Here is a 17,900-nt window from a genome sequence, read left to right as displayed (position 1 = left end):
TGCTACGCCACGGGGACACACAGATGTACATGCATTCATTCATTTCACGCTGCGTATGCTTATCACCGAAAACGGTATTCGTGTCACAGACAGGTCTCGCGACAGGAAGCCCTGAATCCCCGTGGACGATTCTTAGAAATGAACGCTAAGCTGATTGCCGCGCTTCCGTCGCGTTTAGCCCAAATAGAGCTCGACGTATCAGTGGAGAAGCCCAAATAAAGGCTGACCTTTCTTGGAGCACGGAGGGTGGAGAAATGGCACGATTTGCCCTTGAGTACTGTTTGACAAACTTTCGACTCAGTCGCACAGCCTGAGGTTAAGATCAGCACAGCGGGGCGATGTTTCATTTCACGACGCAGGACTGACAAGCTCCGCCAGCTACGGATGCCTCACTGCGACTGGTTATGGCGTACAGCCTCGAATACAGATCTCCTTCCCTGCTCATAATTTCCGATCATTTTGAGCAACCCTGACCACCTCTTTTATGCTACCTCCTAAAATAAGGATCGTGGCCACCAAGTAGGAGGACCTCTTGCATGTTCCAGATTAACCTCTGGTGTCAGTGGGGAAGTACCCCGGTGCATCGTGACAGACAGCCCATAATCACCTACCGCCTGAGCACCGTCAAGTTGGATCATAAGCACCATGGAGAAAATAGATTCCTACGGCGAAAAGCATGCGTACCCGAAATCCTTCTAGAAAATCCTTTCGGCGGTTGCCTCTCTTATACATTTTTTTTCCATTTGCCAGGGGATTTTGTGGCGTATCCCAGAAATACAAGCTATCCTTCAAAACCAAGGCACAGACCCTATCTAGAGGGTTTTTAGGCCTATTGTCATTAAGCTGTTGGTCAGTCGATCTCCGCTGTTGTCGTGACGAATTTCTACATGTTCCGGGTGCTGTGAGGCATGGCAACAAGGGAACAGTGAGAACAAAGAAGACAATCAGCCCTGGGATGGCGAGGCAGGACCTACCTGCACAGCACTGTTGAGAAAGCAGCTGTTCTGCCCAGGCTCATTGAGCAGACCCTTGGTGAGAGCCAACGACACCATACTTCCTGGCTGGTAGGACTTGCCAATGTCGCTCACTGGCTTCTTGAAGAGCTTGACCCATGCCATGAGAGGGTACCCCTGGTGAGGGCAAAGTCAATGGCCGGAGCAAACAGGCCAGTCTGTTGGTATGGCTGGGCCGGGCGTTGTGGGGGACATTAGCGAAGAGGATCCAAGGAAGATTTGTGACAGATTACCAGTATCCACCCCTCGCTGACTGGAGGGGCCACGAGGTCTGCTGATGGCGGTGAACTTTAGCAGCCAGGAATAGCTACAGAAGGTCTGGGTGGCAGCTCCGGGCCTCAAGGGCACGGCTGTGTGTCACCCAGAGGCTCCATCCCAAATGACGGTCCCCCTCCCACGTCTTCCTGTGTCCAGCCACGTAGGAAAGGGGCTGTGGGCTTGTACAGACATTGCACTGCATCCCTTTGAACCAGGGGGCGTCAGCGAGGATCATGTCCAGGCTTCGGGCTGGCAGCCTTGAGCATTTTATTTCGATAGCCTTGGATCTACCGAAAAACAGGACAAATCGATGAACATACAAGTCGCCGTGCAAAAGTAGCGTCCTACTCAACGGCGTTCTTCTCTAATTTAATTAAGCGACAACTTAATTAGATTATACAGTAGGTCCACTTTGTTAGCTGTAATTACGTACCATAAATCTTCATACAGTCACACCTCAACCTGACACACACGTCATCATGAATACCAACTTCATCCTTTCACCTGGCACTAGACACAAGTGACCTTCTGCTCGTTCATGCCCTATTAGTGCAGCAGTCCCTACGACCCAGGGAGCCCAGAGGGATGCCAGTCCATCACAAAGCACACACTCCCATGCATATTCACAAGGAGAACCTAAGCGGCATTGATCCCAGAGCTTTGGCAGCTTGTGTCCATCTACAGTGGCTTTTTAATTAAAAAAATGCAGCCAAACAAAAAGGATATAATGGTGAAAGAGCATCGAACCTGATGCAAGGACCCGTATTCATTACGTGACAGTGGCAGCTCGCGTCCATTACAAAACCCTATATAATTACATTATTTCGCTAATCGGTAAGTGTTATTCAGTCCACATAGTGCTTTTTCCATCTAAGCTGCAGGATATCGTCGTTGACGCAATTACGGCTAAGTGTGTAGCCCAAGGGCACAGGAAGGGGCCCTCAGAGGAATCGAACCCGCAGCCTTTTGGTCACCGTCCCGATGTTTGACTACGACGTTACCTGCTGTGTGTTTTGATGAGGTCACATTTCAATCATCCGTCTCCCGCCAGCCGATAAAGGACATCGCCGGGCATGCCGTAATCTCACTCACTTCAGGGGGAAAGTTTTGGACGAGGTTCCCGGCTAAAACGTTGTGTCACCCTTTGCCCAAAACTGCTGAGTTGAAAATTAGCGAGGCCCGGGAAGAGTGCCAGATCGAAATATCGCCGAGTTGCTTTCAGCCGCTCCTCCGGACTCGGCCAACACAATCAGTCAAGGCTGCACTGCAATTTCTCTCTGATGTCTGAGTCAGAGATCCATGAATCACTTCAGAGCCAAAGCGAGTTAGACCTGTAACAACAGGGTAATAAAGGTAATATGAAAGACTAAGCTAAACAGCCATTTGCATCTCATTGTCAAATTGGCACAACATAAAATGCATAACCTGATCTCCACACTGGTAAACTATCCCAGGGCCGGTGGCACAGTGATGTGTTACATGATGCCTGGACACTTTTCAGGGTTTCCATTCGAGGTTATATGGGTCACTTTGGGTATTAAACAGCTGCTAGTTCCCTCCATGTCACGGGCAGCCTCTGAAGGTTAATTTTGATGTGTAATGGAATTAGTCAAGGGGTATTAAGCAAATTATAATAAGTGTCTAAAAGGACGTCCCATGCTATGCAGCAACCCTTGTGGTCCTGTGACCCAGAGATTTCAGTGATGCAATGATGTTTACCTGGTGATGCAGGCTAACAGAATCACGTGCTTTGCACCTAATAATAATAATAACCAGAAGCTGTGCCCAATCAGTTATCCAAAAGCTATATACTCCATGCATTGTTTGATTCATCCATCCATCCATCCACATCCATCCATTCATCTTCTAACCACTTATCCTGCTCAGGGTCACACGAAGGCCCGGAGCCAATCTCAGGCAGCACATGAGGAAAGCGAGACACAGAAACAGGATGAGTATGAGGCGCACTATCAACAAGAAATAAAGCTCTAAGAGCGACAGCGTTTTCAGAAAAAAAAATTGGGGCAGCAGCGGGTTAGTAAGACGCTAAACTGCTAATCTGTCATGCCTTTCATCTCTGTCTGGTTGGTGCGTAAGACCCTCCTGAAGTTCTGTGTTACGCAGCGAGTGTCAGCGCTAGTTCCGAGCACAGAGCGTGACACCGACACGCTTAGCTTCGCATCCGAACATGTGCCAGCTCGTGGCATTCATTAGCCGGTGTCCTTGTGTTGTCGTTAGAATCACATGGAAAAAGCTCTTTCTATGTCACAAGACCCAGCAAAAATCTCTTTTGAAGGAAGCAATGAATTGATTATATTACTCCTATTGCTGCTAAATCGCTGCATATGAGAGGCCCAGTAATGTCTGACAACAACAACAACAACAACAACAATAATAATAATAATAATAATAATAATAATAATAATAATAATAATGTAACAGACGGATTACACAAATGTCCAGTTCAGGCTGTTTTTCCCAGCATGCAGCATTCTTGGTAGTCTAAATATTAAAAATGAGAGGTTCAAACGTGTTTATGGTAAAAACAAAGACACGTTCACCATCAGATGGAGAATCAGTCACTATTTCCGCCAACAAACGCCAGTGATCAGCGTAAAAAGACACACATCTGGCTCCACACGTTAACTAATACTTTACACTTTTCTTTGCACTACGTCCGTTTGATATTCTGACAATTACCAAGAAAGGTAAGGTCTAACCGCGAAAACGAAGCATGTGAAATTTTTCATTTAATAGGATATTTAAAAATAGCAAGAAGTGGTGCGTTTCAGAGCAACTTGAAGGTTTAAAAATAATAATAATAATCCAAACACATTAATTATCTCGGTATTTCACTATTTAATCTTACTACGCAGATGTGAATATCCCGAGCACACACTGCATCAAGATATAGTCTATTATATGAGAGCTTTGTATATTTTCAGTTATTTTATGGTGCATTCTAATAAATACGTAGCTATTGTAAACAGAATAACAAAATACTACAGAATTGTCATTTAATATTATTTTCTTTCACTTCGCAAAACAACGTACTCATTTACTTTGATTTAAAATTGTCAAAACCTCAAATTAAACGATCAGACATACGATAAAAACAATAAAAAACATGAAAAGTATCTTAATCACTCAAAATGAGCAGTACGCTGGACATCAGCACTCGCTCTAGAGCATTTTGCTGTATATAATATGACATAGCACGCTTATGACCAACTGCTGTATACTACCATTAAATATTATAAGATTGATAATATAATATGTAAATAAATATCACAGTAAGCAGCTAGAAAACGATTAAAAAGAGTCCATATGACGGACCTACACTCTCATTCCAATTGATTAGGTACATTACACCTGTTAACATATACTTCATGATCTGTCTCCAGCTAATCAGCTATATAGTGCTAGTATTCCATGTATGATACTAGTATTGGTTTTACTAGATGTAGTCGAACTAAACGCTCGTGAAAAAGTTTATGGTCTAAAAGCGAGGAGCACTCACCCCTCACCGCCGAGCCAACGGAGCTGTGCGGTATTTTCCGCCAGCTTCGGCTGCACTTCTCTCGGTAACACGGGTGGAAAGTCCCGGCGCGTTTGTACCCAATTCAGATCGGAAAAATCTGGAGCTCCGCATTAAATAAAGTAATAATAAAAAATAAAAGCATTAAATAGTGAGACTCTTGTCCGATTCTGCCCGAAAGAGCAGCAGGGGCTTTTGCTTTCAATCTGCACCTGTAATTTTCATGGTATGACATGAGGGGAAGCGGTAAAAGCGACGCTCGGCGATGCACCGTACCTGAGTAATGATCCGCATGATGTGACACTTGATCGGCAGGTTTTCGGGACTCGTGTCCTTAGCATCACGCTTTATTACGGGCTGTGCGGACGGGCGCTGCGCCGCGCTCCGGAGTCCGCGCTGGATGAGTGATGTTTCGGGAGCTGCCGATGAGGTCAAACCCCGCCTCCGGAGTACAGTATGCTGCAGTCCCTCACCGGGCAGCCGTGCTCGGCGCTGTCATGCTCACCGGCCATACTGTAGAAAGGCTTCCTCCCATTCGTTTCACTGATCGCCCAGGTAGGACACCCCGTTCTCCCGGAGCAGGGCGATCATCCTGCCCCGCTGCTCCGCAGCTGGCAGATGTCGTTCGGAACCGTGCGCCATATTTGCGGCGTTTACTCCTAATCATCCGTGTTCAGTGATTAATAGGTGCAAATCTAGCAAATAACGTTATATAAGACACGCATTACGGCAGCGATTTTCGTGCAGCTGCGGACACGAATGAGAGTAAAGCGAAAACTAAAACGCCTTTGTCACGGAATTATTGTTAATATATTCCTATTTGTTTCATATTGTAGCAGCACGGTTAATAAGCCCACGCGTTTAACAGGCCTTTAAATATACTGCGTTTTTTTGTTTTAGTGTCACTTTACAGAGTATATTTGGAACAGTAGGAATAAAGCATGTTGATTAATGAAGCAGTGATTCAGTTCATATGGAATAGATCTCTAGCACAAATACCGGCATAGCGCTATTATTATTATTATTATTATTATTATTATTATTAGTTGCAGTATACTTTAATAGATATACAATTAATCATCACTCATTTGTTTTGCTTATCAGAAATGCACTTTCAGAGATACACAGCACACTACCTGATTATGAATAAAAGTAGTTCTGACATACAATGTATATGTATTTTAATTTTTGTTTTTTTTTGGGGGGGGGGAGATACTCTGTTTAACAAGTTTACTAGCTTTATGCAACTCCACTGTTTCCTGGGTCTTATTATTTAATAAATGAATGACATGTTTATTTTTCAATACTCGTACTTCTCGGCAGGGCATAATAATGGTATAATAATAAGTATTGCGGGGGTGATACGGCAGTGTGCATGTAAAATATCCCAGCTCACATATTTCTCCTCCAGCGTATCATTAATCTCGGTTTTAAACATCTGTAACGAGTATCAACAATTTACGCATGGCGCCGGTTAGCTCGCAGGTTTCATGTAAAGTTTGGCTATGGGGTGTTATTTGGCTAACTAATGAAGGCCATCGTTTATTCTCGGGATCATTTATTTCAAATTGATCTCCTCATTAAACTGGGGGATTAAGAGTGTTGTAGACTGCTGATGCTCTCATCCCTGTCCGTAAAGGATGATTCACTAGGCAGCCGTACTGACACTTATATTAGACGCCCTGGCTCTTCTCAACGTCTGTGGATCCGAGCTGCGGGTCAAAACTTTTCAACTTTGAAATAATTCTGGTGAATCGCTGAAGCGTTGCTGTGCCCTGCTGCACCGATTAATTTCTTATAATAGAGAATCTACTTGCCGTAGACGCCTGCCAGTCTCGCTGGCTGTGTTCAGAGGCTGCGTGATACCGCCACTATAAAATACATTAGGCAAATTTGCCAAACGAGAACATTTAATTATTACGGTGCTATATTTTTATGTCCATCAATTTATTGACCCAATAGCAATGTGTATTTTTTATTTGGATTCCAAGCTGAAGACAGATGTCATAAAAAAAACAGGCGAACGCGTGGCTAATAGTGGAAATAGTTCGTGTGACTTGTGAAAACATGGACATAGATAGAATCTATCATTCTGTGACCCAAAAACCAGCAATCAGCATGAGCTTGATGAGACTGAAAGCTCCTTGACCTTGACGGATCGCGTGCGCAGCTAAATCTGTTTCCAGATGCATGTTACCCAGAAGGTCACTTGATGGAGACGGAAGCGATGTTTCAGGTACTTTCAGGGATCGTTTGGTTTTTATATGCTTCCCGTAATTAGTTCTTCCTCATGGTCAAATGACCAATGCACATGTCAAGAAAACCATAAAAAGCATTTAAAATAATATCTGTAAGCCAATTGAACAGAATAATTGCAATGACTAGCAATGTAAAAACAAGGCTTGATGTAACAAAGTCCCAAACGAGCTTGATGGGCCGAATGGCCTCCTCTCATTTGTTAATTTCTTATGTTCTAACAATTAAGGAACAGCTAGATGGCTGCCGTCATTTCTGACCAGCGCTTTTTAAAGTTACACTCTCTGCAAACTCACTGTGTCTGGCAGTCTGATAATGATGGTTGTGGCATTTAGCTACTTGCCAGTGGCAACCTTTCCATGCTAAAACTGGGATATTGGAGCATTATGTTTCCCCTCGGTTGATTGGTTGACCTGTTCAACTCGACCAATGGTGAACAGTGACACATATGTTCCTTTGGCTTATATAAACTTTAGTGCTGCCTTGCGGTGTAATGAATAGGAATGAGACGACAAGCAATGACTGAGCTCACCTTTCTCTATCCTCACATTCACCTTGTCTCCTACTGATGTAAAATGCAGCACTGTGACCTCGCAACTCCAGGGCAAGGGGCTTAAAATCCTAGCTCTCCTCTGTATATGTGTGTGGAGCTTCCAAATTGTACGGATCTTCTCCATCAGTCCAAAAAAAATAATAATAATAAACCGCACCGGCAAATTGACTTCTGTCAACAGTAGACTGATAATGAACTTGAACTTCTCATGGGGAGAGTGCCTTCGTGTCAATGCACTCGTGTGAAAACGATTAAAACGTGCAGCCACAACCCTTGGGACTGTTCTTTGCGGTCATGGTTTTGACGTCTGTGATCAGTGTGTGCCGGGGAAAAAGACATCAGACTTCGACGTTGTCGTTCGCCGACAAAGTTTATTTTCACAGCATATCTAGAGAGAAAATTTATGCATAGCCCATTTCACATGACCCCCGGTGTCGCGCTGGTGCCCTAGAGGCAAAATAAATAGAAGCAGATGAAAAATTCAAATTCAAAACTCATAATATGAATCACGTTATGGTGCCAGCTAGTCTTGTATATAGCTACCGTTTGTTTTTTTTTCTCTATTCCCTACAAGCGATCAGTGTTAACGTCCATTAACTCACTGTGTTTGCAGCTTGGATGGAGATAAACAGCTTTTTATTGTTTAATGTTGTTGATGTTTAGCATGCATGTTTTGCTTACCAAAGTAGCAATGTTTACTTTCTGTATATATGTAATAAAGAGTATTTAGTACCAGTTCCAGTCTTTATAGAATCAGATCCGCCTTTGTCCGTGATCAAGGCACAATTCATATTGGTGAAAGATGTTTAGTGAACTAGCTTATGCCATAAATGAACACTGCACACTCAGGTCCGGAAAGTCAGTTGAATCAGTTGAATACTCTGTGACTCTTAATAGTCACCTGGTTGGTTGAAATAAAACCTTGGTCTGGATTTTTACTTGCTGAACCTGAACTTTCCACCTCTTTGTTCAGTGCATGGGTCTTTATATGTAATCTGTGGGTTTGTGTGTATAATCTATTGTAAAGCTAAAACCACAGATAAAATAGTACGAACTGCCAAAGTCACACAGCATTCAACAACTGGACAAACATTCATTTACGTTTTACAATGAAATATAAACTAACAGTTTAGCTTGTTGGTTTTGAAGCGTTAACTGTATCAATTCGTATGTACAAGTCAGCCTGATATTTGACTGAATGAAAATTTAGCTCATGTAATTTAGCTATTTTGTTGAATTGCTCTGAATTTAAGATCTAAAGTATACAATCATTCCCCTGATAAAGCTCACCATCCAGAAGACATGAAATGATAACATGCTGATCTGGTCACATCCCAGTAGGTGGCGCACATCATGAGGCATGATGTGCACCATGCCTGTTGGCACGGGCTGCCTGTGGGATTACGTGAAATTGTCCTCCGTGGTCACGTAGTTCAGAGATCGTCGGATTCGGGGATGGCCACGGGTTCCAGAGGCACGGTGGGCATGATCAAGGGGGCGCCATCAGAGATCCAGCCCTGTGCCGTTCTGTTGAAGGTTGGCCGCTTGCTTCTGGGGTCCTGGAGCTCGGGGTACTTGGGGTGACTCAGATCCATGTCGGGCAGCTTGAACGTGATCCCTCTGGGGGCTTTGTCGAAACCCCCGAATGGAGTGGCTACCCTGGATGAGGGAGGGCAGATCATAACGGCACATTCCCGTTAGAAATGCGCCACGCTGCTCTTCGAACACCCACACAACCGGACAGCTTCATTTCGACATCCCTCAAAGCAAGAGGTGAGACGCGAAGCGAGTCAGTCACTGGACTCCACAGCCTAGGAAGCTACAGGCACAAAGCAGGGAACGACCCAGGATGGGGCACCAACCCGTTTGCAGGCCACACACACCATTCGCTCACACAAGTCTCCCTACAGGCAGTTTGATAACTTCAATTAACCTCAGCATGTTTTTGGACTGTGGGGGAAACCGTCAGTGTCGGGAATTTTAGGTCCAGAAGATAAAAATCCAGACCAAGATTTTGTTTCAACCAACCAGTTCACCATAAAGAGTTGTAGTCACAAAGTACTCACCTGCTTAGTAGAAACAAAATCTTGGTCTAGATTTGTAGCTTCTGGACTTGAAATGCCCAACACTGGAAACTAGAATACCCGGAGGAAACCCCACAGTGGTATGGGGACCATGCAAACTCCACACACATGACATTCGAACCCTGGTCCCAGATGTGTGAGGTGACAGTGAGCCACTGAAATTGCTGCTAGCAGGTAGTGAGACTATGCATTTGGACCAAAACTAGTCTTGAAGCCAAACCGTGAAAATTTCCATGCTAAAAAATGAAGTACAACTGCATGTATCTGAAAGGAATTACATGGTTTCTGTGGGAGAAAAATAGTTGCGGTTGTTAGTAGTTCTTGCTGCAGCCCAGTGTTTCCCAACCTTCCTTGCATCCTTGGGGATCCACAGACGGTCCATGTCCTTCCAGGGAGGGAGCAAAAATGTGGACCGTCTGTGGCTCTCCGAAGACCGGATTGGGAACCTCTGCTACGACCTATCCCAGAAGTGCAATGGGTGTCATACCTATTAAAGCTCTTGTAGTCTGGCATCTCTGACCGGGGCTCAGGGACTGGCATCTGGGGGTGTAGCGTTTCGGCCAAGGCGGGGTCGTGGATGATAGCCTGCTCCCAGGGGGACTGGTACGACTTGGGGACAGCTGTGGTGTTAAACTTCTCAGGAGGAACATCCTTCAAGGGTCCTCCGTAACCTACAAGCCGGGCCGTTCATCCGTGACCGTCAGACGCCCGCGCTGTCGACATGCGACCACTCACGCGACACCTGTGTCTCAGCCTCGAGCTCCATAAACATGACCTTGGCGTACTCAAGGCGAGTCCATGCCTCCTATCCTCAAATCTTCTAATATAAGAGAAGATTAAACTTTCCTATTGTGCCAAGGCTTAGTCTTGCCATGCAAGATTAAAACAAAAATCAGAGTTTAAAAATGCCAAATATAAAATAATAATAATAATAACGATAATAATAATGCAATTTTAAAGACAGATTAAAAACAGTTTTAAAGATTGGATTCGTAAGACGGTAAGTAGCTAAAGGAGTTGTGTGCTTGAGGGTGCATATAGGGCACTGTATAAATGTAGAAAAATGCAGGATAACATATGTATGCAAAAGAATGAAACAGATCATTAAATAAATACTATTAAGATCAGGGTCCAAGAGTGACGGGAAAAGCAGCTACGAGTCCAACCCTGTGAGATTCGCTGCAATGTAATGAGATGATGCAGTCTGTCCAAATCCAGAAGGATGCACTCTATACCTCTGCCAGGTATATCAAGGGGGAAAAGCAAAGTCTTATCTAGCCCTTGAAATAAAACAGGCTGCTTGTATATTGTGTACAGTGTTTTCTGGCCCGAGGAAAACATGCCCTTTTACTACAAACACGCAGCCGGTGACCTGCATCCTGCCAGCAGTTACGCGAGTCCCTATGAACGCCATGCCGGCCGGGGCTTCCTCTCGGAAAAGGGGATTTGCCCGGAGATGGCGTCGTTTCATGTAGATGCCTGTCACAGCCTGTATTTATAGCCCCCTGCAATGGGAATGAACTCTGACTTTCTATGTCTTAAGGAAATTGAGGTCTTATGGGGGGGGGAGGGGGGCTGCAGCCAGCAAGACTAGCAGGCTCAGTAATTAATAGAGAAAAGTGCCGGTAACAGAGTGCCCCTAACAATAATCCGCTAAGCACTGAACCACGCTGTGAGTCATCTGCACGTTCGGCCGCTCGACTGGAATTTACCACCATTGCTTAAAGAACAGTGCTGGCTACTGTCTACTAGCTGTTAGTTCCGCTTCCTTTCTGATGGTTTTTATCCAGTAGCCTGATCCTCTGGGACTTTTGGATACTGGGGTTAAGTAGGGATCGTACAATACGGACGAATGACCGGAGTGGTCGCGATTACCAAGTCCCCTGTGGGAGTCAGGCCTGAAATAACATATCGTGGGCTTACCTTCATCGCCTAATGTGCAAGGAAGCGGCTGGTTAAGAGGATTGTGGGGAATGCACAAGTCTATCGTGTTAAACAAATCTTAGGGGTCGATCTCGGACGAGCTGCCCGTGGTGGAGAAGCTAAGCAGTGGGGCTGGACATGTCCAATAGGGGGTAGGCTACAGAGGGCTGAAATTATTTACGTTTTCCTTCAGAAGCCACCCAGAAGGGGTGTATGTATCGCACGGCTGCGTTTGCTTGACAGTTCACTCTCTGCTAACCGTAAAATTCATTGCCTTGCACTTTTCGCAGATGTCAGCGGAAATTTGAAATATAGGATTTGGGCCTGTGCCCTCCGGTGACTATTTCAGGCAGAAACCCTGGGGACAGGGGTGTGGGAATCCATCGGTTTGTGTTGTACATTTGGGCTGAAGGCTCTGCCAGAGGCCGCGCAGCATGAGGCAGCCTGCAGGGGGCGGGCCGGCGACGGCACCCACCAGGGGCGATGTTGTTGGGGTGCGCAGGGGACCTCGGATGGGGCGCGTTCGCTGACGTCTTCGCACCCGGCCCGCTGCCGTCGTCTTTGCCTTCCTCGTGTTCCCTGCTCTGGCCCTGCACGCCATTCTGGGAAGAGGGAACACTGCGGTCGGAGAATCCCGGAACCAACCCAGCGTGGCCAGGCCGGGAAATCGGAATTTACTGCCGATATTAGCGTTAACGACTCCGTTTTATTGGCGCGAATCTTATGGAAGACGTGAAGCAGCTCATGTACATAAAAAATAAATAAGCCTCGTCGTCAAAAGGCACGCATATAATTAGAAGGAGAGCTTTTTAAAGCGTGACTTACAGCCAGAGCCCCAGCCCCTGCGCCCCAGCCCCCCCACCACCCTATAATTATTTGGCTTAACAGACATGACATAAGGAAATGAACTCCGGGCAATTATCCAGCTGAAACAATTACATACAGTGCTGGGGGCTGTCGCCCCCGGACACATACTTTCAAGCTGAAAAAATTTGGTAACTGGCACCGTAGTTTACATGGGGAGGGTCTAGGGCACAGAATTAATTGCTTAACAGTGACCCTCCTAACTTTGTGCGTCATAGTCGATCACATGCAGTAGCAGTAAGGAGCGACGTGACAGGCTGAAGAAAATGGCAGAATCGCCTGAAAATAAGGGTTTGGAGCCTAATGGTGAGACTTCGTCATCACTGAAGAGACGGCCAGGGGCGGAAGCATGTGGCATTGGTGCCGCCGGACCCACGTTGTCAGATCTGCTTGCTCTGTAATCTCTTCCCTCCCCAGGGAGTCTAGCTTTCTGGATGAAACTGGCGGGACGCACGAACACCCGCAACTGCTGATAAATTCGCGGAGCTGCTGTCAAAATTGGGAGTGTCGTCCGCATATGGGATGCTACCCCAGTTGCGCGATACCCCCCTCCCGGACGCGAGGAGCCAGAGCTGGAGCCTGCCTTACGTCGAGTTGCACGTTAGCCTCGTTCTGGATGCTCTCGAAGGTGTACTTGTCGGACCTCCTCTGCCGCATCTTGAAGAGGCGCGATCCCTTGTTAGACAGCAATGACAGCTCCTCCAGCATGATGTCCTTGGGCGTGCTGAGCTTCTTCCCCAGGTCCATGGTGTTGCCTGGAGGTGGGGGTTGGGTGGTGGGTTGCGGGGGAACAGTACAGTGAGCTTCCCGAGCCATTCCAAAATCTGCCCCCGCCTTCACCACTGATGTGAAACATTGAGCTCCCTGATCTTCAATCGACAATGTAAAGCCAAAGATCCCCTAAGACAGAAAACATATCGGAAAAACAGGACTATTCAAATCTCAGTCCTTTTTTGTTGTCTTTAAGATGAGACTGCCAATGACCTGAAGGCACGCTTTATCACTATACGTTACAGTAGCAGGAATCAACCTCACTCAGTCCTCATGTGAGCCTACAGAAGATCCGTAAAATTTTCCAAAATTCACGTAAAAAGCACCTACTTACAAAAATGGACTGAGAGAGTTTTGGAAACGTGCCCTTCAGCTGAGCCTGTTTGAAGGACACTTATTTAACTCCATGCTGACTTTACATATTCTCTACACTCTTCTGGTTTCAACAACCTAATATTCATTGTAACATACATATTCAGCGATCACCTTTCTGCCTTAACGAACGCAATCAAAGTAACTTTGAAAATTATTTATTTAGATGATATATAAATATTGAAACGGTATTCCTATGGATTTCCTTGTTCTTTGTATAACCCCGCGGGGCTCTCAGCCACACATCCCGAGCGGTAAAGGGCATCCAAGTCTTCAGCTGTTACGGATTTGCGTGCCTCCACAGTGGGACACAAACAGTTGTCTCTCCCCTGACCAGAAATAGCTCAGAAGGACGACTACAAAAGGATCAGATGCCATAGGTCACGCTATTAGGGTATTTATGGTACACGGCGGGAACGGCTTCTGGCGTCCTGAGCCCAAGGTGTGTGGGGGTTCGAGGGCTGCGTCATACCGTCGTAAGCGCGGACCTCTCGACATATAGCCGCAGCCTGCATCTTCCTCTCCCTGGTTGTCATCATGGTAACTCGAGACATGACAGCGTCAGACGGCAGGCACGCGTACCCTGGGACCAGAACACATAAAGGACGTCGGTTGCGCGGCTTGCTCCGCCCACCAGAGCGTGCTTCACATCAGGCTTTGTTTGTCCCCTGCTGATTGGACGCTGGTCGCCGCCAAGGCAGAGAGTGTTGAGTGGGAGCGAAATATTGGGCTGGTTTAAAAGACAGAGTTAGTAGCTTTAAATGAGCTCCGCGAGCTGGCGCTGTGCGTTGAGGATGTCAGGTGTAGTGAAGGGTTTGCGATTCACGCTGTTAGATGCCAGTATCGCCCACTGCACTGAGAACATGCTTACGGTCACAATTCTCTATTGTGCATTAATTCTGAGCACTCCAGTCAAAATCTGTGCTGATCTCAGGTGTTCCAGCGGACGCCGGCCTCCTATGGAGCTTTTCCTCCTCTGATTCTCCCCAAAACTCTTAGGCCCATCTACTGGAAAGCAGCAGCACCGTCATTCGAGCCCCAGTTCCCTCATTACTGGTTCCTGTTCGCCACGGTACCCCCTGTCCCCGACGCTTTTTAATTTAGTCTGGATGCTCCAGTGCTGTTTCGTGGCGTATCTAATGAACTGCGAGAGAGCGCTGCAGGATTCACTCGTCGTCGCAAGGAAAAGAACACTCCTTCGTGTCACAATGCACAGGAAGCACAGCGACGGATTGTCCGACACAATTTCCTTGGGGTATGCCAACCCCCCCCGCACCCACTCCCCCGCATCTGAAGGAGAATAACAGAGAAACTGCCAGCCGATTGGACAGCCACGTACTCACTTCAGGGAACTTCCGAGAATAACACCCCAGGGTGCCGTGCATTCATGTAAGATATTAAGAGACGGGACATGCAGTCGAGGCCCTCAGCGTCCATCACGATAGTGTGTCTGGTGACTCGCAAACCTCAACGCGCCCTTCTGTGTGTCCTTTACTGCACGTGTTCAGACTCTCGTTTACTTAGTTCAGAGCGGCCATTGACTCCTTAACACCTACTCTCACTTCCATTCTAGTGTTAACATGTACAGTTAAAAGCAAAGTGTGGCTGTTTAACGAACAGGACTTCACAGCCTGCACCCAGACCACAATGAAAATGCATTTTTTTTTTTTACATTTTTTGAGCCAGTCATCAAATCAGTGTATAAATAACAAAAATAACTTTTTCTATCCAGAATTAGGAACCTGGACCTTTTGTGGTTTTTATTGTCCTCGTTAATAATAATAAAAAAAAATGTATCTCACATTTGCATTCTGTAATTTAAAAAACTATTTTAATGAAGAGAATTTAGCTGCTCCGGGTCACCTGAGGCACTGTGAAGGACGCGGTAATGCTGTGCACGCCGTCCAACTCTGTGAGAGTCACAGTGCTTGCTTGTGGCAGTAAGTTACGTGGGGATTTCCGTGCAAGAGAATCAGCATCGACAGTGACGGAATTAAACTGTACCTGTGTTAGCGGTGCCTTCCTCTTGCTCGCCGTGTATCCTTGAAAGCAGAGAGCCCGACGGGGGGGGGGGGAGTCAACCCAGGTAGTCGTTCTGCGTGGATCCTCACGCTCCCCAGGACTAAAGCAAACTGGGGAGGGGGGGGGGGGGATGGTGGTAGGACGTTCGAGTGCCTGTTGTCGCTGGTATGTGGCTCACATCAGCTGCCTAAATATAGATTCCCCCAAACTCTCTGAGCAGCGGATGTGTGTGGACGTTAGTGTGTTCGCATGCGTGAGAGCAGGTCAGCGGTCAAGGTTTATCACAGCTGCTACGTCTATAAGCGTGTGTGTCTAGGTCCCTGGACTTGCCTACATAGAAACAGGTGCATCCAGATCATGGATTCCACCACAGTCTGCTTTGGGGGTCTATACATTGGTGAGTTCTTGGGTGGTGGGACCAAACATTCCTAGGCCCAATTCTCAGTCCAGTGAAGTGTTGGTGCCAGGGGCAGGTGGGGACAAAGCTGAAGAGGCGGGGCTTATTCAGGATGACATGGGCCGAGCCTTATCCCAGTTTGACGGGGAATGACACAGCGGACCAAGGTCAACCCCCCCGAACAAACACGGGCCACTCTTGCATAACCCTCCTCACCAAAGACCGTCGCTACTTATCTGACAGTTACCACTTCATCACTCCTTCTTTTTTGGGAAGTGGGATCCGGAAACTGCGACACCGGGCATGCGGTGGGGCATCTCTGTAGCTGCAGACCCATACTGAACGTTTGCGTGTAACGAGATTTCCCATCCTGCCCGGAGATATGAGGGGAATGTACATTGGAGACAAAGAGCAGGCTGCCTGACTTGGTTACAATGCCGCTGTTCTCTGACTTGGTCACAATGCCGCTCTTAGCAATCCGTCATGTCACGATGAAATAAACGGCACTATTTATAATTTAAGTGCGTGCAATTTTCGGATCTTCTCAACAATTTGTCCTGTCATCACGGCAGTGTTTACAGCTATTTAATTGACTTTATTTATTTAGTTTATTGACAGATATAAGGATTTATAGTGTAATTTCAGTGTAATATAATAACGCATGAAGTGCGTTACATTCCGCTAGCTAGCTGAAGTGTATATAATTACAGTCGCTAAACTGTTCCGATGCTGGTTTAGCACAGCACTCCGATACACTCCTGACTGAGACGTAGGACAATGGCCCGAGGCTCGAACCCGAAACAGCGGCATAAACTATTAAAAAGACAGATTAAGCTACCAGATTGAAAAGACCAGCATAAAATATATTATATCATTCTAGGCTTGCATTTTATATTAGTATCTAAAGAGCAAACAAATCTGTCCAGGCTCATTTTAAGATTAAACTGCAATATGGTGTCTTCTTCTGAAGTATGACTATTATGGAAATCATATTTAAATAAAATGCACGTGTTTATATAACAGGAGTGGGAGTGTTTGGACGGGTGAATGTCAGTCGAGGACAGTTCAGCTTTACAATGCCTCTTCTAAAATTTATTAGAGAAGTGCAAACTGAAATGATATTAAGGTTTAGTTTCATAAAGATGACCGGCCTATCAGCTTAAAGTGAAATGTGCAACGTAGATTGTCATAAATGACTATACGGGCACTGTTATGTGTTTGGAATTGTAATGGGGGGAAAGCGGGAGTGTTTAGAGTCGTTGGCATGGAAATTTTTATGCAAACACTAGCTAGTACATTTTGTAACTTGAATTCAGCAGCAGGGAATTGCCCCCAGCTGTCAGGGCAGGGAGTGTGCATCCCTAAACAGGACATCTTAAATTGTGAAATAGAGGTAGGGATGGACCGTAGCTCTCAGTGGGTTCGGACACCGCACCTGTGATCAGAAGGTCGCCGGTTCAAATCCTGTGATTTCACCACTGGGCCCCTGAGTAAGGCACTTAACCCCAGTTGCTTCGGGGACTATCTGACCCCGCTTTCTCAAAAAATGCACGCTGCTTGGGATAAAAATGTACGCCACTTAGGATAAAGGTCTGCTAAAGAACTGTAAAATGGGGGGTGGGAATGGATTCAGAGCATAACACCGTAAGCAGCGGATGTCAAACCTTGAAATCCTTTCCCACAAGTTTTGATTCGTGGATAATGAAGGTCCAAAACACTGCCTGGAAAACTTCATTAAAACACATTCACAGTAGCTCATAACCCGCATATACATTTCCGCAGCGATATTAGCATGTGATGCTTAGCATCTGCAGAAGTTTGCACTCTTGCCTGTCCCTGGTACTTTTAT

At 46.1% G+C, this 17,900-nt stretch overlaps 2 protein-coding genes across 8 annotated transcripts in view; both read right to left on the bottom strand.

Annotated features, from left to right (window-relative positions):
- The window catches only part of usp53b (ubiquitin specific peptidase 53b), a 30,267-nt gene extending 24,770 nt beyond the window's left edge, over nt 1-5,497 (bottom strand). For 2 of the 7 annotated variants that reach the window (XM_048995524.1, XM_048995528.1), the window contains exons 1-3: nt 5,086-5,496; nt 2,273-2,602; nt 975-1,558 (exon numbers count right to left, since the gene is read on the bottom strand). In XM_048995524.1, coding sequence (XP_048851481.1) covers nt 975-1,118 — 144 coding nt within the window. In that variant the 5' untranslated portion in view covers nt 1,119-1,558; nt 2,273-2,602; nt 5,086-5,496. Of the gene's footprint in view, nt 1-974; nt 1,559-2,272; nt 2,603-3,142; nt 4,910-5,085 lie in introns of all 7 variants that reach the window. The other 5 variants (XM_048995525.1, XM_048995526.1, XM_048995530.1 and 2 more) reach the window with 5 other exon arrangements.
- Nucleotides 5,498-7,969: 2,472 nt separating this feature from the next.
- On the bottom strand, nt 7,970-15,776 carry myoz2b (myozenin 2b). The gene is made up of 6 exons (XM_048995545.1): nt 15,637-15,776; nt 14,105-14,215; nt 13,078-13,244; nt 12,101-12,227; nt 10,190-10,373; nt 7,970-9,277 (listed from the first exon to the last, which is right to left on the bottom strand). Exons 2-6 carry the CDS (start codon nt 14,184-14,186, stop codon nt 9,052-9,054), a joined length of 786 nt encoding a protein of 261 aa, XP_048851502.1. The 5' UTR covers nt 14,187-14,215; nt 15,637-15,776; the 3' UTR covers nt 7,970-9,051.
- Nucleotides 15,777-17,900: the final 2,124 nt, after the last annotated feature.

The sequence above is a fragment of the Brienomyrus brachyistius genome, chromosome 25, assembly GCF_023856365.1.
Source record: "Brienomyrus brachyistius isolate T26 chromosome 25, BBRACH_0.4, whole genome shotgun sequence".
Taxonomy (NCBI): domain Eukaryota; kingdom Metazoa; phylum Chordata; class Actinopteri; order Osteoglossiformes; family Mormyridae; genus Brienomyrus; species Brienomyrus brachyistius.
Note: the sequence above shows the minus strand (reverse complement) of the source record. Positions and strands in the feature narration are given on the sequence as shown.